This window comes from Aphis gossypii, chromosome 2 (genome assembly GCF_020184175.1).
Source record: "Aphis gossypii isolate Hap1 chromosome 2, ASM2018417v2, whole genome shotgun sequence".
Classification (NCBI taxonomy): Eukaryota; Metazoa; Arthropoda; class Insecta; order Hemiptera; family Aphididae; genus Aphis; species Aphis gossypii.
This window is the reverse complement of record NC_065531.1, coordinates 29,058,379-29,084,073: the sequence shown is the minus strand read 5'-3', so window position 1 is coordinate 29,084,073 and position 25,695 is coordinate 29,058,379. Positions and strand designations below refer to the sequence as shown.

General features: G+C 24.3%; 2 protein-coding genes across 5 annotated transcripts in view; one reads left to right on the top strand and one right to left on the bottom strand.

The window, feature by feature from the left end:
- The window catches only part of LOC114119909 (multiple C2 and transmembrane domain-containing protein), a 49,810-nt gene extending 41,554 nt beyond the window's left edge, over positions 1 to 8,256 (top strand). For 2 of the 4 annotated variants that reach the window (XM_050199899.1, XM_050199901.1), the window contains 6 exons: positions 3,976 to 4,189; positions 4,262 to 4,407; positions 6,020 to 6,260; positions 6,322 to 6,428; positions 6,491 to 6,698; positions 7,650 to 8,256. In XM_050199899.1, coding sequence (XP_050055856.1) covers positions 3,976 to 4,189; positions 4,262 to 4,407; positions 6,020 to 6,260; positions 6,322 to 6,428; positions 6,491 to 6,698; positions 7,650 to 7,736 — 1,003 coding nt within the window. In that variant the 3' untranslated portion in view covers positions 7,737 to 8,256. Of the gene's footprint in view, positions 1 to 3,975; positions 4,190 to 4,261; positions 4,408 to 6,019; positions 6,266 to 6,321; positions 6,429 to 6,490; positions 6,699 to 7,132; positions 7,224 to 7,649 lie in introns of those variants that run through there. The other 2 variants (XM_050199902.1, XM_050199903.1) reach the window with 2 other exon arrangements.
- Positions 8,257 to 8,598: 342 nt separating this feature from the next.
- LOC114119894 (A disintegrin and metalloproteinase with thrombospondin motifs adt-1-like) lies at positions 8,599 to 25,272 on the bottom strand. The gene is made up of 17 exons (XM_027981627.2): positions 24,920 to 25,272; positions 17,902 to 17,971; positions 17,192 to 17,445; positions 16,811 to 17,137; positions 16,107 to 16,368; positions 15,544 to 15,649; positions 14,968 to 15,102; positions 13,877 to 14,126; positions 13,303 to 13,505; positions 12,390 to 12,456; positions 12,205 to 12,319; positions 12,008 to 12,144; positions 11,029 to 11,310; positions 10,114 to 10,228; positions 9,876 to 10,033; positions 8,863 to 9,013; positions 8,599 to 8,737 (listed from the first exon to the last, which is right to left on the bottom strand). Exons 1-17 carry the CDS (start codon positions 24,980 to 24,982, stop codon positions 8,661 to 8,663), a joined length of 2,772 nt encoding a protein of 923 aa, XP_027837428.2. The 5' UTR covers positions 24,983 to 25,272; the 3' UTR covers positions 8,599 to 8,660.
- Positions 25,273 to 25,695: the final 423 nt, after the last annotated feature.

The window sequence follows — 25,695 nt, the reverse complement described above, 5'->3', positions numbered from 1 at the left end:
AAAACTTAGATACATCCTTATTCATTTTTCTGGTGTCAACTTATGGTTTCAGTTTTATTTTTTTACATTCAAGTTGATGAAAAATATATATATATATTTATTACTATGTATAATATGTGAAATACTACAATAAATTGAACAATATTCTAATTATAACTGTCTAATATTACATACAAGTTTTATGAAAAAAAATATTGAAATATTATATCTTCACTGTTGATTAAATTTATATACAATATAGATATTAATATCTCACTAAGTTCATCGATCATTACAAAAGATAATATTAAAAGACATGATCTTAAAAGAGTCAAATTATATAATTTATTGGGTGTACGATTACGAGAAAATAAAATTTATCAAATATATGACAAACAAATTTGTACTAAAAAAAAACATTTATTTTTTGATATGTATAATATTTAATAACTATCTGTTACGTAACTCGATTGTTCTATGATATAGTTATGAATTATGTAAATATATAAATGTTTTACTCATCCCCTTAGTGGAAATGTGAAATAATTCTTTTACCAATTGTGCTATGCTTGAGTAGTTGTGTTGTTGAAGAGACAGTCTCTGCTATAAGTTCCATAAATTTCTTTATATAAATACACAAAATGATGTAATATCTGTCAGCCTGGCACCCTCAAAAATGAAATTTTCTCCTTTTATGTTTTTTGAAAAATTAGTACTTAACCTTTTTTTAATCATTTGTGGCCCAAATCTTAACCTCCAAGGCTCTAAATAAATATTTTTCCCTTGAAGGATGGTCAGATGGAACCTCGAATTCAAAGTTTTGACTTCAAACCAAAATAAAAAAATGGAACGTCATTTGTAAATTTCATTAATCATTTTCATTAAATAAAGAGGTTACCTACTATTTAGATTATTTTAAATAAAAATTTTGTTTTATAAGTAAAAAACTTAGGTAACTATTAAGTTTAAAATAAATTTTCTTATAATTGATGTATACTCATTATTTATAAAATACCATGATTATTGTTACAGATTTACATTTACACCTATTATATAGTATATATTTAGCAGAAAAATTACTTTTAAATATATTTAAAATATATAAATAATTTAAATAATAAAATCTAATACTTAATTAAACAAATAATGTGGGATTATATTTAAAAATAAGTAGGTAAAAGTAGGTAGGTGTATAATGTATTTATAAATACAATAACTATGTATTTATATTAATTTTATTATTTGAAATAATTCAATCCATTACCAATACCTGTTGAATTTACTGTACAAATATTTGCTATATTATACAATTATTTAAAAAAAAATACTTAGATAATAAAATCATAAAACATTTTAAATTAAATTTAAAAATGGACTTTTAGCATAATATATAACAATTTTAAAAATCTTAAAATAATAAAATAAATTTATAAGTCAACTTACCCGTATTTTATACAAAATAGTTCAAAAGTAAATGATTAAAATAGAAGTAATAATATATATTAAATCATCAAAAGTTTATAGTAAAAGGTTAGTGAAATGGAGAGATACGGCGATACTTTGTAAAATGTTGGTCGACTACTCCTCGTATACATAAACGATAAACTTTAAACATTATATCATAAACTACTCGTCCAAATTTCGATTTTTATGTATGAAAATAATTCTAAAAATATTATACTTAGGAAATATTAAAAATGTATGTAGTCATTCAAGAATGTAAAAATAAACTTAGAAAAATATAATGACAGAAAATAATTAAAAACTATATTTTTTTTAAATAAATATTGTTTTATTTTTATTAACCAGAAATTAAGTGAACCATTTTTTAAAAGAAAAAACTTAAATCAATTTAAAAATAATGAGACTGCTCGATAAATGAATCATACAATGTATTATAGTTTACTCTCCACATTATTACGTGTCAGTAAATCAATCGTAATAGTCTCTCAGTTCTCACGGATTACATACATTTCATTCCTTTAATAATTTTTACTGCCTTTGCACAAAGGTATTTGACAACCATATCACACACTCATAACTCACATCCAAACAAAATAAAGTTTGGTCAGAGTAAATTGTTTGTCTGTTCGTAAAAGCAATAAGTCTTAACCTAATCCTGAGTCTTGTATAGAATTTCAAATATATTTATTAAATACCTAATTTGTTAGGTATATATTATGTTTAAGAAATTGATGTACTAGCGAAAAAAAAGACTTTTCAAAATAAAGAAATAGAAATAAGTTAAAATATGTATGTATATTATATAGTATGTAGTACAAGATTAAATTTAGGACAGTTTTGAGTTTTTACGGTTCGTAGAAAAAAAAAGTTTTTTTAAGATTTTAGACTAAAAAACAATTACCAAGGATATATTCTCTAAATATTTTATGTAACAAAAACATTAGGTCATAATGTAAAAACGCCTAAAGCTATATTATACGAGTATATGAAGTTTTTTTTAATGAATTTTAAGTACAAAGTAATTTTATAATAGATAGATAAAATACACTAACCTAATTGGTTTAAAAAGAGATAACAGAATAAACTATTTTTTTGCTTCAACAACATTATTTCAAACCTTCATACCTCAATACCTTAGGGATAGCTTTCTTAATAAGTAATATAATTTTGAAATGGAACTAAATAAATCTAAAATTAAAAAATTAAATTAAATAAATAAAAAGTAAAATATGCTAGAAGGGTATATAAATACTTAAACATTTTTTAATATTTCAAAGTTTAAATATCATAGTTCAGCAACAGTAAAATCTAAATGCTAAATACATGTTTCAATAATAATAAAAATAAATTGAAACATTATTTTTTTGACAAATAATTGCAACTTCTTTTAAAGCCAATGCTTATAAAAGAAAAGAATGTCATTAAATAAAACATTTGTTAGTTTAAATTAAAAGTTTTTAACAAAAAACAAAACTTGGCCGAATTAAAAATTTAAATATAAATAAACTATTTTAATTATGTTAAATTAAAGTAATAATGAATTTTAGATAAATGTATTAACTAACTTTTAATGTCACCTTAGAGGTGTAAAAAATAAGAAATGTATTTATTAGATCTGAAATTTGTGTCCTTCTATTACATAATCCATATTCCATAAATACATGTGCATTATGTGCAATAATTTAATGTAGATAATATATACATCAGATACGCCAACAATAAAATATGACTATTTAAATTTTTTGTATAAACAACGATTAGTAGATAGGTATTGGGGTCACTTGATAAACTATTATGTAAAATGATACGTTTCATATTTTTTATCTATTATTCATTGTCTACGGAAATAAATAATGTAAAAAAATATTATTTATTCAAAAGTCGGTATAAAAGATACAACATAGAATCGGTATTTTAGATTCTGGACAGAGTGATGAATGTATTGATTCTACGAAAGTGTTGTATTTTTTTTTTTTTGACTGTGTACACAATGACATGTCGAAATAATGCTAATTGATTATATAAAAAACATTTTAAAATTTAAAAGCCCTAAAATTTTTACTAATCACGGTAATTAGTGCTTACTGCTTACTAATAGTAATTACTAATTACTGTTTTAAATACATACAGTTTGATAATGATTTGTAAATTAAACAATCCAAATATTCACTAATGACTATAAATTATAATCGAATTCATAATAAATCTATTACTAAAATATATATCTTATCTTAAAGCTAATGGCTATAACTTATTGATATAAAATTGTTAATTATTGCTTATTTTAAACACATAAATATAATTTTAATTGAAAAATTAATTTTAATTATTTTTTTAAACCTAATAACTTAATTGTGAAATTATTATATTTTAATAAGTATAAAATGTATAAAATTAAAAGTATAAATTTTTAATATGTATAAAATTTTATTTATTTTCATTTTTGGGATAAAAAATCATATCGTTAACAACTTTTAGTATATTATCCTAATATTAAAAAAAAAATTAACTTTAACAAACTGTTTGTTTCAGTAACGTTAAAGATATCAACTCTGTTCTCGAAGTGACAGTTTTTGATGAAGATCCTGATTATAAAGTAGAGTTCCTGGGAAAAGTAGCCATACCGTTGCTTTCTATTAATAATGGTGTACAAAAATGGTATTCTCTCAAGGATAAAAAGTTGTCAGCCCGAGCTAAAGGAAACGACCCAAAAATCTTATTGGAAATGCGGCTCATCTGGAACCCGGTATCTTTGCTAAATTCGTGTAATATTGTTTCTAATTTGGCCTAATTTAATTCTATTTTTGGTTAAGTTTAGATACGAGCGTTTATCAGGACATTAAATCCAAAAGAAGAAAAATATATGCAACAAGACATCAAGTTCAAAAGACAGACACTAATAAGAAATGTCATGAGGCTCAAACAGCTCGTTTTATGGGCTATAGATATTGGAAAATACTTTGAGTAAATATTCAAATACTTATAGTTTATTAACATTATCAATAAATATTATATTATACTATTACATTATGCTTAACATCATTATATAATAAACTTTGTATAACATGTCAGATGTCTATGAGAAAGAGAGATGTGTAAAAAATACGTATAAATGTTTTAAGTACAAAAAAACTATTAAGCAATGTGTACTGGCCTTTTTAACTAGATGATAAAGAAATCATTATACATCTCTTGATCTATTTAGAATTATCCAGTCAAACTCGTAAAACTTAAGCTACAACACTTTTGATCTTTATTTTTTACTTATTTATAGTGTTAAGCTTTAGTCAAGTATGAGTTAGTTACATTTTTACATTTTTTTTAAACTTCATTGGAATAGATAGTACCTACTTACAACTCACATATGGACATAATATGTTACGTATAATTGTTCATCCAGTGAAATTCTTCTTAGAATTTCTTAACCTATACCTATACGTCTTAACCCTAACCTATGTCAGTGTAAAATTAGAGTAGTCAACTAAATATTTTAATTTCCCACCAATATCTTTTATCGAAAATACTAAAAAGTCTTTCTATATTATTATACTGTATCAATAAAAAAAAAAAATCTATCCATCTAATTTCTGAATGTTTTATCTATTGACAAATTAATACATTCTGTATATTTGGATTAGTTTTAAAAGATTGTTTTGTTTCACTATCGACACATCAGTTTGTGTAGATCAACTCATTTTTCAAGCATAATATAATTTCTTACTTTACTTTTCTTACGATTTTTTTTTTTCATAACCTTTAAACTATTTATATCAGTCACTAGCCAGTAATTCTCGAAGGAGTCCTTGCTGATCGATCGACTAACAGTTATGTATTTTTTTCTTTACAACTTACTTTTATAAACTTCTTATAAGTTGTTTTATCATTTTTTAGTCCAATTTATAAATAACGGTTCCGACAACAGTTTGTTCTTAATACACGTGTATATATGCATTGAACTTAAAAACAATAACAAATATTATAAGTTATTAAGACTGAGAAAAAATTTGCGAACATTATTTAATAAATATTAGCAGACCAATATATCATAAATACAAAAACACTCTAAATTCATTTTGATGTATAGACTATAGGGTATAGCGTGGTCATTTTAATTATACATTATTACTTTGGTAGACTAAATGGATATACTAAATATTCATGTAATTAAGAACTACGCCACTGCAACAAAAAAATCAACGGTGTTCTGTTTACTGTAATGGTAGTGGTTGTATATCTTGGTTTTGTTTTAAGATAAAAGTTTCAACTCGTTGACCTACATCCATATTCTTATTTGAAGCTAAATGAATAATAAATATATTTTATTTATTTTAATTTTAATTTTTTACAAAATTTGTTTTAATGATAAGTAGGTGGAATTATGTATGTATTGCACTTGTAATCGTATATCAAATTTTAAAATTTTATCTTCAAGCATAAAATTAAATACACTAGGTATAACTTAATTCAATATATGAGTTATATATGTAATCATTATTTATTCTTACCCCGTTTACTGTTACTACTTATACTATAATATTAATAAACAAAATTGTATTGAACTATAACGTATCTCCAGGTACTGGGTGGAATGGGAATCACCAATGCACACTATTCTAGTATTAATTGGATTCGTGGTTGCTTGTCAATTTTTTGAGCCGTACATGGCACCTATTGCATTATTACTGGTGTTCTTAAAATACTATGTAGCATATTCGTGGGGTGCATCTAAACTAATTGACGAAGACGACGAACAACAGATCGATGAAGACGATCAACAAGACGATCAACAGGACGATCAAGATGACGAAAAAGCAAAGGTAACGTCATATGAGCGTACAAAAACTATTGTACATGATAACTAAAAGAAAATATTTATAGGAAGAAAAAAAATCTCTGAAAGAACGAGTAGCCGCTGTACAAGAAGTCACGCAGTTAGTTCAGAACACAATAGGAGACATAGCTTCGTTTGGTGAAAAAATTAAAAAGTAAGATCTTTTAATCTTATTAAATGAAATAAGCTTAAATATCTTATGTTTTGTATCCACAGCCTTTTAAACTTTTCCGTGCCATTCTTATCGTACTTGGCCATCGTGTTACTGATTGCCGTAACCATAGTACTGTATTATATTCCAATAAGATATCTGATTATGGGTTGGGGCATCAATAAGTTCACCAGGAAAATACTTCGTCCACATACAATTCCAAACAACGAACTCCTGGATTTGCTTTCTAGGGTACCTGACAACGAAGAAAAGGTAAAAATCAATTTTTAAAATACATTCAATCATTATAAAATCAATAGTTTGAACAAAGTACCAAGGGTATTAAAACTTTTTGGTGTCCAATGAAATATTTCAGTTGCCTGAGCAGAACTTTTAAAAAAGTCTTTCCATGTTTTTAGATTATAAATAATAAACGACTAGTTTAATATACTATAACATAGAATTTATAGTTTTAAAATGTACAGAAGGTTAAAAATTAAAAATAGTAAAAATTAAATTGTTTTTTAAAAGTATTTAAAAACCATGATGTTTCATTACAGTTTCATTTTCCGAAACATATAAAATATATATAACTCAATTGAATTTAATGACTACATTAAAAAATTACCATGTGTATGTTAAATAAAAATATTAATTTTAATTCCGTTGAATATTCAACTAATAATAAAATATAATATTTTACACAGCGTCATTACAAGGAAGTTAAGTATAAGCCAGTAGAAAATATAAAATGGTTTCAAATTGGATAGGTGATTTTTTTATATAATGAATAACAAGGTACGTAACTTGGAATAATATTGTATTAAAAAATAATAGTATAGACTTATTTTTATGAACTATGAGACTAGATCAATAATACACTTTTATATAATTCTATTTAAAAAATAAAAAAAATCATATTATAATATATAGGTATCAATATCAAAACCAAAATGGTTATAACTTATAAGTAAAATGCCTTTAATTATCTCTACTAAACTATCTTTGATTTTATCATAGTATATTTTTTTAAAACAACAAAACAATGAATAACTAGACTTCAAAATAAAATACAAACTATTCGTTATTATTTATGTTACTAAAGCAAATAATTTCAAAATTAGAATCAACAATATATTGTTTATCACTTATCTTTATTGCATTAATTTCAATATATATATTTATGAATATCATCAAAAGTAATAAACACAATATTATGTTTAGATATACTACAAAGAATTAACAACTATTGATAGTGTGGACGGTGGTGATAAATTAAATAAGGATTCAAGAAGAAAGCAGAAGCTGTGATTATTTTTTACAATTTTGCAAGGTATTTATTTTGGTTGTTCTTAGTAATTAAATTTATTAAATACATTATTGCTATTTTATTATTATTATTACTTATTGTTAATATGTAAACTTTTTAATCTGATTTCATCGATTTAAATTTAATTCCTTTTTTTTAAATAACTGTGTGATATTTAGATTTGTTAATTTTACTTAAAAATGGGCTTATATTTTAAACACTTTAATAATTTTTCCTTCCTTCATTTTTGTCTATATTTTTTAAACGATTCTGTATTATATACAATTTGAACTGTTTTTAAGCTTACTTATTGTCTTTTTATTGGATTGGTTTTATCATACCAAATCATTATATACAATGTAATAATTGTTTTAATCTCATATTGTTTAATTATTATTTACTATTACTTACTTTTAAATTTTATTCAATACTGTTCAACGTATTTATTGTTATTGAGTGATTTTTAAATTATTTATATATAAATATATGATATATTTGAATAAAATATTTTGATCTACAATACATGAGAATGTGTGTTTGTATACAACTTTTAAAAATTATTGTTTTATCATATATTTTGTTTAAAATAAACTAGGTTTAATTAATAAAAAAACTACCTATATTTATATAAAAAAAATATAGATTTCATATAAGTTATATATAATAGACTATAGTTAATTATAATAAACAATATGCACGTATGTAAATATCAACTACAATAAATGATAATATTAATATGCTAGCAGGTACATATTAATAATGATATTATCATATTGTTATTATGCAAGTACACATTCATGTACTAAATTTGCCTATACAAGACGCCGTACGTGAATAATAAAACAATAAAAGTTAACACATTAATTGATTTATCGCACATTTATTTTCATTTCCAATACAAAAACTAATGTAGTTTTTACATCTTATCACGTATTATGTATTTCTACAGGATTTTCAAAGTCTAGCGATATCATGTCATGGTCTATAATTGGTTTTTTCTTATCTGTAATAAATAATAAAATGATATCATGTGCAACAATTAGTTATAAAATATATAAATACCACAATGTTTGGTTCAGGTATAAACATTTTAAAACATGTGTCTATGATAAGTAATTAACAGCTTACCTCTATTTATATTGAAGAAAGATTGTATGATCTGTTCTAAAGTATAATCGCTATTCTCCGTTGACAAACTTCTTTTTATACGATTTGAACTGAAATTATTGTGCGGTGTCAATTCATCTAACGATAGTGGCATGTTATCGGATCCAAAATCCTATTGAAAAATGTAGACATATACAAAAATTGATTTAGCATTATTATTTATTAAGTATTTTAAATTTAAGATTTATTTTAATTTATAAAATTGTTTTTTTTATAAATTAATGATATTAAATTAAAGAAGTGTGAATGGTTCAAATTGGCACGGCCCCAGCGCCTGCACCTCTCCTTATCCAGAGAATCTCATCGGCCGTGTCAAAATCAATCTGAGATTATAATAAAATATTATGATAGTAAACTAATTTTAAGAAAAAAATACTTTTACAACAATACCGTACTATATTTATTACAAAGTTATTTTTATAGAATTGAACTTTCTGTCACAAAAACGCTAAAAAATAGTTTTAAATCATAAACATAACTTACAATTTACATTCTAAATGAACCATTTTATTTTATTTACGAAAAATGTTATCAACTGTAAAATCATTATAAAACTTCTTAAAATAATACTTTTGAAAATAGCCTCTTTAAATGCTTTTTAAAATTTTGATTCTTAACGATTTATATATATTTTATTCGGTATTATATAAAAAAAAAATGTGTAACCTTTTGATATACTAAAAACCAATATATAACATACTAATAGCGGCCTGTGATCAATGTAGTCGAGGCATTGCGCTTATAATAATAATAATATATATATATGCACATAAATATTTTTATATATTTGTATATTGTATGTATTATGAATACCATAACAATATGAAGTCTGATTAAAGTTGTTTCATACAATGTTGAATATGTAGTACCATCATTAAAAACAAGAAATTAAATATTTTTTCATATCATATTATAATGTTTGGGTTAATGGTTTAGTTCACTGTGTTTAATTTATTATCTTTAAGAGTACTCACCAAACATTTTCCACTCAAACAAAATGCCTGCCGGTCCGGATCTCCTCGAGCACAATCCGTACCGAATGGAAACCATCCAACTTCACCATTAACAATATAAAACCTGTGCTGCACCGTTTGATCTTGACATGCAAGTCTACATGGTCTATCCATATCCTCTATAAATCATTATGATTAAAATTTTAAAAACTTTGTAATTATTTACTAAAAAGTATGTTTTTTGATTACGCTTTCTTACCTGGCACTGATGACAGTTGCATTCCTAAACCAGAAAGTCTCTGCACTTTTTGACCATATTTAGTACAAATTGAAGTTGCATAATCTACTACAGATTTCAAACCCATTTTGCATTGCTATTATAATGCAAAAGATAAATGTTAAAATAATTATCACAAAATTATATACGCTATTCTATAGAACTAAAAGTTTTCACTATTCACTCGGTAAGTAACTACAATAAATAAATAAATTTTATTTACCAAAATTAATATTTAAAATTACTTTTAAAATTAAACTTGAAAAATGTTTAGCCATTTTATTTTTTAAGAATTAATCTATTATGGTATTTAAAATATTGTGCAAAAATTCGTAAGAAATTATTATGTTTGTACAATCCCCATGAAAATTGTCATACAAAATTATTATGATTCACTAAATTACAATAAACAATAATATTATTGGATGTAAATTACTATAGTTCATTTGTTTTATATTAAAAAGTTAAAACTATAAATAAGTCCGATCGCATTAATAATATTTTAAAACGATTGGAATTTTATATTTTAAAATTTTAAGAAAGCTATATTTTTAAGTACTGTTTTATAATTAATTTAATTTTTTATTAATTTTTGAAGATTACCATTATAAATCCAATCTTTTAAGAGATTTAGCACATAAAATAAGAAAAATAATAATTATATTTTAATAGTATAAGTAAAACTATAGTCAACTGTTTGATTTAAGATTAAATATATCAATACTAATTTTGTTTATTAAATATGTTATTTAAATATTTGTATTCAATTTATTCAACATATACTATTGAATGAAGTAGGACGTAGGTAAACAACAGGTACAATTATCATGAGTTTGTTTTTACGACTTAACAGTATAAATTAGCAGTAAATAAGCTAATATCGAAATGTATACTTGCTTCTTTTTGTGGGCGACAAATTTTTATGCTCATGACTGGTTCACACGTCTTGCACATTTTACCTTCAACCAGCTTAAGTCCGACGCCCGGAACCATACAACTATAGTGGCACACAGAAATTGGCTGCCATTTCCATCCAACAATACTGGACTCCGCAGGCAAAAGCGGCAACGGTTTTGAAGGCGGTCTCAACCGATTTACTGGTGGTTCATTTACTTCACATTTTTTTACCTCTTCAATATACAGTGTATCTGGAGAAGATGATTTGTCGCAAACGAATTCCTGTTTACACAAAATTAAATAAATTTATTGTAATAATTATGAATTATCAAACAAGTAGTTTACATATAATAACTGTTCATAGAAATATGACTATAATATGATATAATATACACTGAAGTAATGTTAAGTTAGAAATAAATTAAAATTTAATCGTTACAAAATATTACTAATAACTATTATCTGATTGTTAATATTTTATATGTAAATTATTATTTGTAACACATATTAAATAAAATCTTCGCGATTGATTACCGAAGCATTACCGAAGCCTGAATGTGTATGTTTTATGTAGAAATGTGATATCATTATAATAAAGACGGCATTTAAATATTTCTCTCTTCATATTTAAAAAGTGTGGTCAAGTGAGTAACACACTGGTGTACAGTAATTATCGAGTGAATCTCGAAAATAGAGTAGGTCTCTATAATAATGGATGTGTTAAATTTGAATACAATGATAGGTATCAAAACTACAAAATAATTTACAAATTTTCATGATTTTGATGAATTTATCAATCATTGAACTTAAAAGCTAAATAAAGAAATTTATTGTGCCTATGTATTTTTATTATTTTTGAATAACTATAAGAGTAACTCATGAGGAATGACATTTACAAATATTTTGATTTCAACAAAAAATTTGTTCTGAAATTTTAAACTTTAGATATGAATACAGCATGTCGTATGGTAATACTAACCTTACAATAACCACCAATACAATAAGTAGATTCTTTATTCTTATTTAGTTTACATGTTGTTCCATCTGGAAAAGACCAACCCCGACTTTTTGTACCTCCTTTTTCTTTATAACACCAAACGGTACAGGCATCTTTAGCTAAAATAAAATTGTTCATATACATATAATAAATAATAATGATAGTAAATTTACACATACGATCTGAACTAATTTTTTGATAACCAGTTCCCAGAAGTTCCACATCGTATTCCTTAGCTCTTAAACATATCTCATTAGCGAAGTCTTTAAGAGTAAGCTGTGGTGCATTTGTACACTAAAAAACCATCCATAAATTTCTGATATATTATTTTCATCTTAATTTAAAAAAAAAAACTATAAATTACTTGTTCTGTGGAACACGATTTGTACTTTTGATCACCACCTGAACATAATTTACCACTATTTTCTGGCCTATAAATCAATAAAATATTAAATAATGTATCGAAATATTATAATTTATGAACTATTAGCGACTTAATAAAATATAATATTATTTTACATATCTTAATTTCTTAATAAAAGTACAGTAGGGTCTCGTTAATCCAAACGAGATTGTAGAAAGAGATCATTTGGATTATAGAATCTTTCGGATTAACGAATAATTTAAAATTATTAACTTTAATTTACTGTAAATTGTGTATTATATTTTCGGTTTAAGGTTTTTTTTATAATTATTATTATTTTTTTTTCTGAGCATTTGTTATTTATTTTACGCAAATAAAATCACAAAGATTTATATATTTATATACACACACTTTATGTATGTGAATTGTTTATACGGGTGGATTATTAAATGCTAGAAATTTAAATACGAATAATAATTATAAAAAGTTAAACTACGCCTCTTTGTTTCTTTTACTCTGAATTTCTTGATTCGCATTATTGTTTAAGACATATTATAGTAATGAACTAATGACCATAACCCTGAGAATACGTTTGGGCAGCTTTCTTTTACGTAGTTATTTGGCACATGTTCATAATAATTTATACAGCGTTGGCATTAATATCGCACTATATTTTAAAAATGTGGAAATTCATAAATAAAAACTTTAAAAAAACGTTGTATGAAATTATACGTATTGCGTAATGGAACTTCGTCGAAAATTTTAATTATGTTATAATTTTTAATTTTCTTGCAAAATATAGAAGAATAAATTATGATTAGTAATTATTTTTAGTTTAATAAACTATATTTCTGGTATTCAATTGCAATAGTTTAAACATCATTAAATAAATTATTACATGTTTAAATTTTACCTGGGATTGTTGCATCTTCTTAACGAGGTCATTATGCCGGTGCTACCGCTATTTAGATCATTTTTATCACCCAGCAAACATGATGAAGCACAATCTGAGTACGGTTGCCAATCACTCCATCCACCATCGATACTTTGATGTGGTGCAAATCCAGCTTGAAGAGCGGACAAACCTTTATGAACACATCGACCACTTCTACACCACTAAAATTATTATTAACATTAATGATATTAAATGACAATGAATATGTTTTATTAAGTTATAAATGGAAGGTATAAAATATATTTATAAAATAAAATAAAACATTCTATTGAATGATAAGTTTTAATTTTTTAAATGTGTTAAACAAAATTTTTTTTAAGTCAGATCTTGTGTTATCCGATAACTAAAAATTCAAAGATATTTTTAAATTTTACATGTAAATAATTCATACTAGTTATCAACAATAAATTGATAAGTAGTACTATGCTGTACATGTTTTTAATTCATTCTTAAAGTGAAAATAATTTTGTTTTATTTTATTCAACGCAATACATATTATATTGGCGATAATCAATACCAATTAAAGTCTTACTTTATTTGGGCCACATAGAGTTCCTTCTAATGCAGGATGCGAAGTCCATGTATATCGATCCCTTTGGCAATGTAAATCTCGACAAACCTCACTTAAATCTTGACTAGTAGCATGTTCACTTCCTCGTCCATATTTAAGCAGACATTGTTCGCGTGCATCGAACCGCTCACCAGGCAAACGACCGTGTTGTTTATGATCCATATATACAGAAGTTCCACTGTCGTCAAATAAGCATCCTGCTTGTGAGCTCCTAGATACATTTTAAGTTATTATTAATAATTATGTAATTTCACTGCATTTAGATTAAGATTCGTATTATTTTTGAAATAAGTACATTTTTGAGGGCAATGCATATTATGAGTATGATTATATATTATATTTTATTTGTTTCAAATATTGAGAATACACGTAAAAAAGTATGTTATTTATACGAAATAAAAATAATTTATACGATTAAATTAATGACCTTCTATTGCTACAATTATTATATTTATTAAAAAATTAAAATCTCAATATATTCAATATTTTATTGCTATTTTTAATCATAATATACCTAATTATATTGATTATTATGGTAAATACTTAAGAGTTATTATAATATTAGGTAATAAAATTCAGTCTTAAACTATGATTATGTAATTTATTCTAAAAATAATGTTTTATTACTAATACAATTTCTTTTAAATTAAAATATAAACTAAAAAACAGATACAAATTTTTAATAGCCTGTTAGGTATATTATAATTTATATATATTATATAAACTTAACTATTTATTTGTGTTGTATAAATTAAAAGAATAAAAATATGATCAAATTTCAACGTTGTTATTTAACCATAACTTGTTACAATTTTATGATAAAATATTAAAAAAAGCAATTTATTTAACACATTAACTTTTACAAAATAATATGTTATATTATTATTATATTATTATCATGCTATGATATTTCTATATACGCATTATGATTGTACACAAATGAATAATTGTTAAAAATTTAAAACTAATCAGTTTAAGAAATATTTATCTAGATATAATTATGGTACAATAAATTATAAAAATGATTTCTAAAAAATACATGAAACTCTTACTGTAAAAACTTCTCCAGGTACTCGTGGCTACACGTGGACCATGTAATCTTACCACTTCCCAGGGTCGGTGACATCAAGTAACTTGTTGGATCACAATTGTTGTCTGATGAAGTTCCATCATGCCGCATTCCTAAACTATACAACAAATAAACAAAATAAGGATCGAATGAATTAATAATTTATTTGTATAAACCATGGTAGCAATTTAATAAATTAAATAATCATCATTCTTTACATATAACTGGTTGTTGTGCCCTTGAAGTTTTAGTTCTAAAATTGTTTTACACTATCACACAAGTTTGTTGATCATCTAACAACGAAATCACATTATAATAAAGCGTAAAAAAACGAAATTTTTTTTGTTACTGTAGATATAGTTGTTTTTAATTTTATTAAAAATAAAAAATAACTCATTAGTTATTACATTACATTTTTCAAATAAGATTGAAATAATATTATCTGTAGTTCATCATTATAAAGATTGAATACACTAAGCATAATACATACTAATCATATTTCTAAATTTTTGTGTCAAATTTATATCATATTGAAATATAGTGAATTGTTATCTCTTACTTATGACCAATCTCATGTGCAACCACGTAAACGCTTTCAAAATGACGACCTTCATTTACAGTACAACTGCTAGTTTTCGTACACATACCAGCGACTGGAGCGAGACCTATAATATAACACAGGTAAACGTAGGTAAATAATTTAAAGGTATTGTATAAATCTACCAAAAAAAAAAACATATGTATCTTAATAAGTCGAAGTATCATCAGTGGCGTAACTAAGAGGGATCAGAGGGTTCAGACGCACCTGGACCCGTTCGCTTAAAAGGCCCGAAGTAATACAATATTTTTCTTTTAATAATTTTTAATAAGCAATTAAATTATTATTATTTTTTTTTTAATAATTTGAAATTCTTACACAATTTTTAATAAATAAAACATGCCATAATATTTTTTTTTAATGTATAAAATAATTATAGTAAGATTAATACACTATTCCCTCATACCTCCTGGTATAATGTTTGGATGTGGAGGAGCGTTGAAAATTTCACTCCCGAGCTATTATTTTAAAGTTACACCACTGGTCATCATATTTTAAGTATATATAAAATATCATCTACTTACCTACCACTTGGTTACTGATTTTACCATTCTTTCCGGTCACAAACAAATCAAGGCCAGTCAATATAACGGCATGATCCCAATGCAGAGGATCCGAATCTAGAGGTGGATTTTCCGTCTGTTGCCATTTACAAAAATTGCTTAGGAATCGGTCTATATCATTAGACCTAGTCAGACCTTCGGGATCCGAATGAAGAATCTCTAGTCTTTTTAAAATAAAATTAATTTGACGACCTAACGAAGGGTCGTGGTACAACAAATCAACCTAAATGACCCAAAAACCGTTTTAAACACGTATTTGCTGACACATTGATTAGATTCAACTAGGCCATAATACTACAACTGTTACGATTCCATTATTATTCATGCGTGAGATTTGACAATGTTATTCATATCATTTTTAAATACGTCTGCTACTTTTTACTTTATTGTTTCCGCTATTATAATACTATTCATTGAACATCGTCATTAGATAATAATTATGATTTATTTGTTGTCAAGCATTAAATTGCATCATTTTTAGTATAAAAATTAAACGAGAGAGTGTCTTATGATTTATGAAGATTTGACATATTTAAGTACGAACTCAAAGTGAAATTATTGACAAACTCTCGTCATACACCTTGTGATATTTAATTTTATTGAAAAAAAATATTCTATAAGGAATGGAAAAGTAATCAGTTGTTTCATTGAGTTTAGTTACTTACAGCGTTGACCATAGCCAAAACAAATCGAATAATTTCTTTTTCGGTGTTTGATTCAAAATTAATGGCCATGAGTCTATAAAGGTCTTGGTCTACAAAAATGGCTATTTCCAGATTCAACACAGATGGTGACCAAATACCTCTTTTTGATCGAATTTTAGGTAATTTACTATTTTCATTCACGGCGATAAATTTACCAAGAGAATCTTTTAACTTCGCTGCATTTTCTATTCGGACAATTACGTGTGGTGTTTCATCTAAACCATGAAATCGTTCTGGTAATGGGCTTATGGCATAAAAATCATCCTCATTTGATTTAAGAATTCCCCTCTAAATAAAGACAATATTAAAAAATATATATTATGAAATTTTTGTTATATTTACTAATCCATTGCAGACATCAACTGCAGCCACATGGGGGGAAAAGCTATGGTAATAACAACCCGTATCATTCCATTCATCATCTATTATTTCCGATTTCCCATTTTTTCTTTTTAGAATGACAAATTTGTCGTCAAATAAATCGTCATTTTTTTTCAAATCTAATTGAAAATAACGATCCAACTTATCAGACGTAAAATTGACCAGTCCAATTTTCAGCATACTTGGATTTAAGTAAGTTACGCCAAAATGTTGACCTGGAATAATTTAAAATATACATATTATATTATGTAATTATATTTATTCTGCGATTATACCATACGTGTATTATATCAATTATACCTAATTTTAAAAACAAATTTTTTCACACAAAGGTTAGTATACAATTCACGCGTAATTAGGTTTTTCCTGTAAGATAACGCTGTCAACTAACGAGAAAACCCTAACTAAATCTTTAGCGTGTAAATACACAACAATTATAATACTGTCCACGTGTTATTGACCTCTTCGGAAACCCACGGAACCATAACGATTAACATTTATTCTTTTAAACGTAGGTATATGTGTACCTCCCACCCTGATTCAAACATTTTGTAACAACTTTAATAACAATTCACACATTTTCACTTTTTTCTTTCGCACTCCGCCGATCTATATATTATGTTCAAATAATAATTGTTATGCGGAACTAAAGCATAACCGATAGTACTTACTTGCATTGGGTCCAACGAAATGTCTCCATTCCGATGGTGTTAAATGTTCAATTAGATTCGTTTCGTTAATCTAAAACAAAAAATTATTATATTATTTCACCAGGGGATTTATTTTTTATTATTATTAAAAATATAAATTTTAATAACAACAATAAACTAATCAGTTGACAACTTTTTATTTTTATTGACATTTTCGAGAAAATAAACTAAGTAAAGAAGTGTCTTATAATATTATCTGATTAAGCTTACCAGAATGAATAAATAATGTTTTATTCATAGTTTCAGATTTCACATACCTTTTTAAGATATTTTTCAATGGCTTTCAACCTGATGCAATCTTATTTTAATTCCTTTTTACGAAAATCGTAGTTTTCAATACAACCATATAACTACCAATAACTTCAAAGAATAAGAAAAATATATTTTATTATTTTTCATTTTCTCTAAATGTATTAAATAATTTCTTTAGTATATAAATCTAATTTAGTTATTATAATATATTTATAATAAATTGTAAATATTATACACTTTTTTCTCTAAGTACAATTTAATATTATACTTCGTACACATTTCATTAAAGTAATCCAATTGTATATTTCATCATATAATAATTATAAACTTATTCAAAATTACTTATTAATATAATATGTAGAGTATATTATAAATAATTTTTTTTAAATTTCTACTACTTATTCGGGTAAATGTTTTAATTGTATAACCGAAACTATAGATATGATCATGATAGATATATATGATAGAATCTTTTGCATCGATGTTAGACAGTATGAAACGTGTGTAATATAGACTCTGTGACCCAAATAGCCATACACACCTAGGTTACTTCAAATGAACAATGTAGATACCGTAAACATTTTTTGAACTCAAAATAAGTTCTCTTTTTGCAACAATTTTGAACCAAGATCCGGTGAACGATAATCCCCTTCAGCTCTTTAGGGATATACTAGTAATAACTATAAATATGAATGGTATTAATAGGAGGTGCAAAAGATTATGTAGCTTTATCAGACATTTTGAGAAAATTGTGAACGTCTATATACCTTTATACGTAATACATGACTATGTGATACAATTGTAATTTGTAAATCATGTAATACATAAATCAAAAATTTTTTATAAACAAAATCCAAGTTAAGCTATTGATAGTCAACAATATTATTAGTAGTAATATTACATTACTGCTATTATTATGATACTATCATATAATCTATATTGAATATATAACTAAAATTTAATGTTACGTTTCTACTGATAATATATATTTTTTTTAATTATATTTAAGACTTAAGAACAACTTATTATTAACAGTTATAATTTAAAAAAAAATGTCAATATATTTGATACTAATGGCCTAGTAGTCCGAGCTGAATAATTACGAGTACAAAAAAGTTCCCTTTAACGACACGAATTTTGTTTAAAAAAATATAATTAATATTTTAAATTATTTATTACCTTGTATCTATTCATGAATCAATAATTTATAAATAATGTTCACCATTCAAAAAAAATAGTAGCTTACTTATTAGGTAAGTATGTATCTATTTGTATTATACTTTTTATTAGTATTTAACATTTCAGAAAAAAATAATTAACACTACCAATGAATATAATAACTGATAACGCACAATAATATTATGTTTAAATTATTTTTAAATTAAAAAATGTAAGTTAAAGTAAAAGAAATTTCATTATTAAACATACAAAATGATACACATATCAATAAAACCAGATTTATATTTAAATCAGTTTTTAGAATTTATTTATTTATCGTATAGCAAGTTTTTAGAATTATTCATTTTAAGTATCATTTATTTTAAAAAATACAGTTAAAACAAATGTTATTAGTATAATTAATGCAATAAATTAATGACAAAGCATTTTGAAACTATTCTGTAGAGTATAATTTTTCCGAAAAAATCGTTAGTGCGTTTATCATTCTGAACTTGCATACATTTTATGCACAGCATACTAATATGCATAGTAAGTAATGTTTAAATTACAATATTTAAAAATCATAGTAACCATTGATTTTAATTTGTACGCTCTGTTTATCTCAATGCAATCAAACATAAATAATTAATATACCTACATAACATACCAAACTATAATTACTACAACCTTTTTAAATATTCAAATAAATTCTAAAATGGGTGCCTACACATTTTAAAATAAATAGATAATTTATTAGGTTTATATACTATGTAGGTAATAAGTACACATATTTTCATATATATGTACTTTGTATAATTATGTTAAATTAATAGCATAATCACTATAAGAAACTTTTTAAGGCACTTTTAAGTATAATTGACTTTATTAAAATACACAAACACGCTCGCGATGGTGTCCGAGGCGTCGGTCGCAAGACTACTGATAATATATTAGTTATCCCGTTACCACCCAAAATAATAAATGATAATAATAATAATAATAATAATAATAATAATAAATGATAACAAGTATAGGTAAGTAAATTTTATAATTATGTAAGTTATAGAAAAACAGATTATTTATAATAGCCTATTTCAATTAGTTTTTTGGGTACTCAACTTTTAAATCAAAAACAAAATAATTCAAGTCATTCACGTCATGAACATTACATATATTATATTTATTAATGTGTGTGCATTGTGCACACTTAACTACTTAAATTGTAATTATAAAATAATAGATAATAAAATTTAAAAGTACTATTTTGTTCCAAAATATTATAGAATATTAGAATATTTGATATAATATGTTTATTAATTGTCCATATTAGACACGATAAGATATCACATAATAATTAATATTACAGAAATGTTATAGCATTAGTCAATTACTTTAATGTTAGTGATATTCGAATGTGTTTTCTGATGGACTAAATTGTTGATCTTTTTTTATAAAAGTTAGTCGACGCCATTCAGCCCATTGACATTAATAATATGTTTTATGTGTTTATCAGTAGGTATATAATATAATATATTATGTTGTACGAAGTTTATCATAGTGCTGTGTTACAACTGTGATATAATTTTCTTGTATAGATACATTTAGAAGAAAGATTTATTATTAATAATACAAATTATTTTTATATGTTTTAGGTATCTATTCTATTTAATGTGGAAACCCCCCAAAAATATTCCCAAGTGTAAGGACAAAAGAAAATTTCTACACATTAAAATACAATTTTAGTGATAATATAATTTTTAAATAAAATAATAAAAACGTATTCGATTATTTTATAATTATACGAAGTGTTGACAATTAATTATATTGTTAAATTTATAGATTAGATTTCAAATAATGTAAAAGTGATACATGTTTATTATATTAATATATTCTTATTTATAAATATAAAAAAAAAACAAGTATATTATAAAATGATTATTTTATAATAATACACTTTTTAACAGTGCGAAATTAAAAATACTTTACTTAGCCTGACTGTACCAGAAAAAATATTAAGTATAATACGTTTCCTAATAGTTAATTTTTTAGCCCGTAAAATAATTATGATAAGTAGGTATATTTCAAATTAAGATTTTTCACTACTGGCATGTTCAAAAAAATATGTTAAACACATTCAACTATATGACTTTAAAAACATTTACTTAAGTTAATTCATCTAAAACTATAAATTAACTTAAAGTGTCTATTTAAAAATTAATTAACCATTTTCAATCAAATATACAAACTTATAACTTATAAAATGTTTCAATTTTAATAAATTATAAAGTTATGCTGTACAAATATAAATAATCAGTTTTAATTAACCTCAAAAAATCAATCAAAAACAATCGTCTTATAAAATGAATTATTTCTATTATTGTTATTAATTTTTACTATCTGTTTTTATTTTATTTTATTAATACATGAATTTGTTCTATTTAAGAGTAGAATCTTTCATTGGAAGTAAATAATTCATCTTAACTTACATAATATTCAAAATTATTTTTATTAGTTATATACTATTATTTATCCTTGAAAAATAATTTTGAAATATTTAAGGTTATCAACCTAGACAACAGGAATGGTTCGATTTTATAATATTTCCTGACAATAGTAGGAATTTTCCATTATTATCTAAACAGACTAAAATAAAAAAAAAATAAAAAAAATATGATAGCTCAAACAATGTGATATTATGTATAATCATATTCGATAATCGGATACCTACATAAAATATTTTTTTATTTTTTTTATTCAGTATAAAGTGTGTCACTGATGCGTGCAAATCAAACGTGTCCTGAATGGGCAAGGTTATCGGGAAATAAGCATTGCCACTATATGAGTATTCGAGCACTAATGGCCTTTTCTCATCATTGTTACAATTTCGTTTTCATAAAACTGATAACGAACCGTTTTTTATGTTTTTTCATGCTGTGTGTAATAGTTTGTTAGGTACTAGAACCAGTTACTTATATTTGGCATAAAGAGAAATAGTAGAATTCTCTCTGTTCTGACAATTGGATTACAAAAACAATGGTCTAGTGGATCCGAGACAGGATGTGCTATGAAAGTAAAAGGTGCATAGACGTATATAGTACTTATATACGAAGGCAATTTTTAAAGTTATTACCGAATCGTTACTTTCCTCGCGTTTGGTTTCAAGTAAAAGATAATCATTCTGTTCATACTGATAATGAGAACGTATACGATTGTCCCTCACGGGAATGCATCGTCTGTGGTCCGTTGCGCTCCATGAATAACAGATATAATAAGTGTAATGAATATACGATAAAGAGGAAAACTCTTATTCAGATCGATTATGTTTGTTAATCGATGCAGAAATGTCTTATGAAATGATGAGTATGAACACTGGAGCGAATGATTTTAAAATACAATAATTACTTTATATATGCAAATAAAACTTTTAAGTTAAAATAAAGAAACATTCTTATAGTTCTCTAACCATTGTCGAGAAATTGCTCAATTATTCGTTGTATATCTAAATCAAAAATAATCGTATAACTAAACCGCCGATTTTACATACCTAATTGAAAACTATTTGTATTCCAACAACGACCTTGTCGTACAATTACCAACGGGCATGATAGTATAGTAAATAAACCATTAATATATCAATTTATTATTAGTTTATAAACCTAATATTGAAGTTGCCTATAGACATACTTTAGTTTTAATCCGTGAAACAGAATATAAACAGTATAGATGTATCGAAATAATGTTGAAGTATTAAATATTTTATGTACGTACATTTAAAATCCTTTTTTTCTTATATATCTTACATGGCATTTCATTTCAATTTTCAAAAAATATTAATTGTTTGCAATTGATTTTTTATTTTTACTATAAAGTTATAACATTTTCAAGACCCTTACTAAAAAAAAAAGAAAAAACCTTTTAAATTTAATTTTAGTGGATTATTAAAATACATTAAAGACTATAGATAATCGAATAGAATAAGATCCGAGAATTGAGTTGATCATCAAACAAAAACCGTTTTACTAGTTAGTTTTACATACCTACTTATTTGTTTATCTTGACAATATATTTAAATTTCGAATAATACAATTTTCTAGTGAAAACGCTTTTAAAATTTGTATTATTCTTAATTTATAATTCATATTATCTCATCCAAAAACATACACTAAGTGATTCACATTTAATGTGGTATAATAGTGTAGTTAAATAAATGTACATTATGAACCTAATACATTGTACGAAAAAAACTTTTATGTTCTTAAACTGTTGTTTGAGAATAAACAAAAAACAATTATTAAATTTTACAATTTTAAGAAAAAAAAATGCAGTTTTGTTTTGGCCGTGAATCCGTTAGAAAAATGAGGATAGTGAAGATAAAACATTAAAATATATCTAGACGAAACGAGAAGTTTTATAATACAATATCTATACAATATGCAACATTGAAGAGTCAGTAACTGTTAATAAGTAGGAGGTAATCAACAGATTTCCAGCTCAGTATTATTATTAGGCATCAACCATCTGACACCTATATTATAAAGTAAAAAAAAAAATTTACCTAGAAAAAAATAATATAACATGGGGTGGTCATAGACAATAGGTACCTAACAAAATTAAAATGTCAATTAAATTACTATAAAAAAATGCATATATTATGTGATATACACCTTACTATTAATTAATATATTTTTAATTGTATTTAATTTGAAAAAAAATGAATTAAAGAATAAAATAATAATTTAAGAACAATAGTTTTAAAATATTTAAGTCTTTAAAGCTTTAAAATTTATAACAGAAAAATATTTATTATAAATTTTTACCATATTCATGAACTATATGATTGGTACTTATTATTTATATTTTTATTCACTAAAAATATATTTATTTTTTTTTTATAAATATGAAATAATTGTCAAAATTAAAATTGTTTAAAATTGTAATTTGGGATATGGATTGCTATACGATATACATTATGCATTTAAAGTATTCCAAATTTGTTTAAAAATCTTCAATTATTTAGGAACTCCCCCACCCCATAATGTAATGTAATTAATAAAACTGATACTATACAGTAATTGCTTAAATATGTAATATAATATAGATGTTATAAATAACTGTAGGATTATTTGAACTTCCTCATTTGTAAAATTTTACCTTTTAAAAAATACTTTAGAAATTGTACTATGACATAATATGTGTTTGTGTGTCATATTATCAATAGTATTATTATATTTTACTGAAATTAAATGATTAAATATTTTGTAAAATGTTGTTAGTTGATTGTTTTGTTAAAATAAAACTATTTTTGTATATATATCTATTTATAATAGTTGATTAACATAAACATAGTTACAATTTGCATAAAATGCATTTCCTTATTAACAAATCTGCTAATATTTAAATCAATATATATACCAGATAGTATTACTGAATAAAATTATTTAAATTTATTTATGACTAGGTATCAATTTACCTGCAATAATCTACGTATAAATTGTTATATACGTATTATCCATTTAAATTAAATAATTAAAACTCAATTTAAAATTACAAATATGATATAAAAAATTACCTTAACACTTTTTAACGGTTGAAGTATCCATAGTATGAAAAATAATTCAAATAATAACTGCATTATTTTTCAAACATCTAGTTTCATAACTATCAAATGTATTTTAAATATACATTGATAATTATATGATTATTTTGCACTGGTATTTTTTTAACTCACAGTTATTAAACCGCATGTTGCCTGTTTAAACTTATACACTTATTAAATAGGTAACACATATAATAATATATAAAAAGATAATAAATCGAACAATTGCGTGAAAAAACACGATAAAATATTAATAATCGCACACAACCATTTCATTCGCTAGACTAAAACGAATGGTGTGCTGCTGGAAACTGACTGCCGGTATGCCTGCTCTATCATAGTGTGTCTACCTAAATATATATATTTACAGGTATAAAAGAATACCGCCACTTGTTGAAAAATTACAGCATAATAATTGTTTAAGCATATATATGTTACTTCCCTGGTGTTGTTTTGGCGCACTCGTACATTAATAACAGTAATCATATATAATATTATAAACTGGTTCTTATGCATAATTCTGAAATTATATATGAGAAGATATTTTTTAATGTTTATAATATTTGAACAATAAAATTTTTTGAAATCGATTTATAATTTATATAATATAATAGATATTGTACAATATATTACCACAGTAGTAATTAAAAAATTTCATTTAGTTGTATAGATTTTAATAATATCAGTTATACTATGTTATGTGCTTATACTTAACTATACATTTAATTATATTATTAAAATAAGGTATA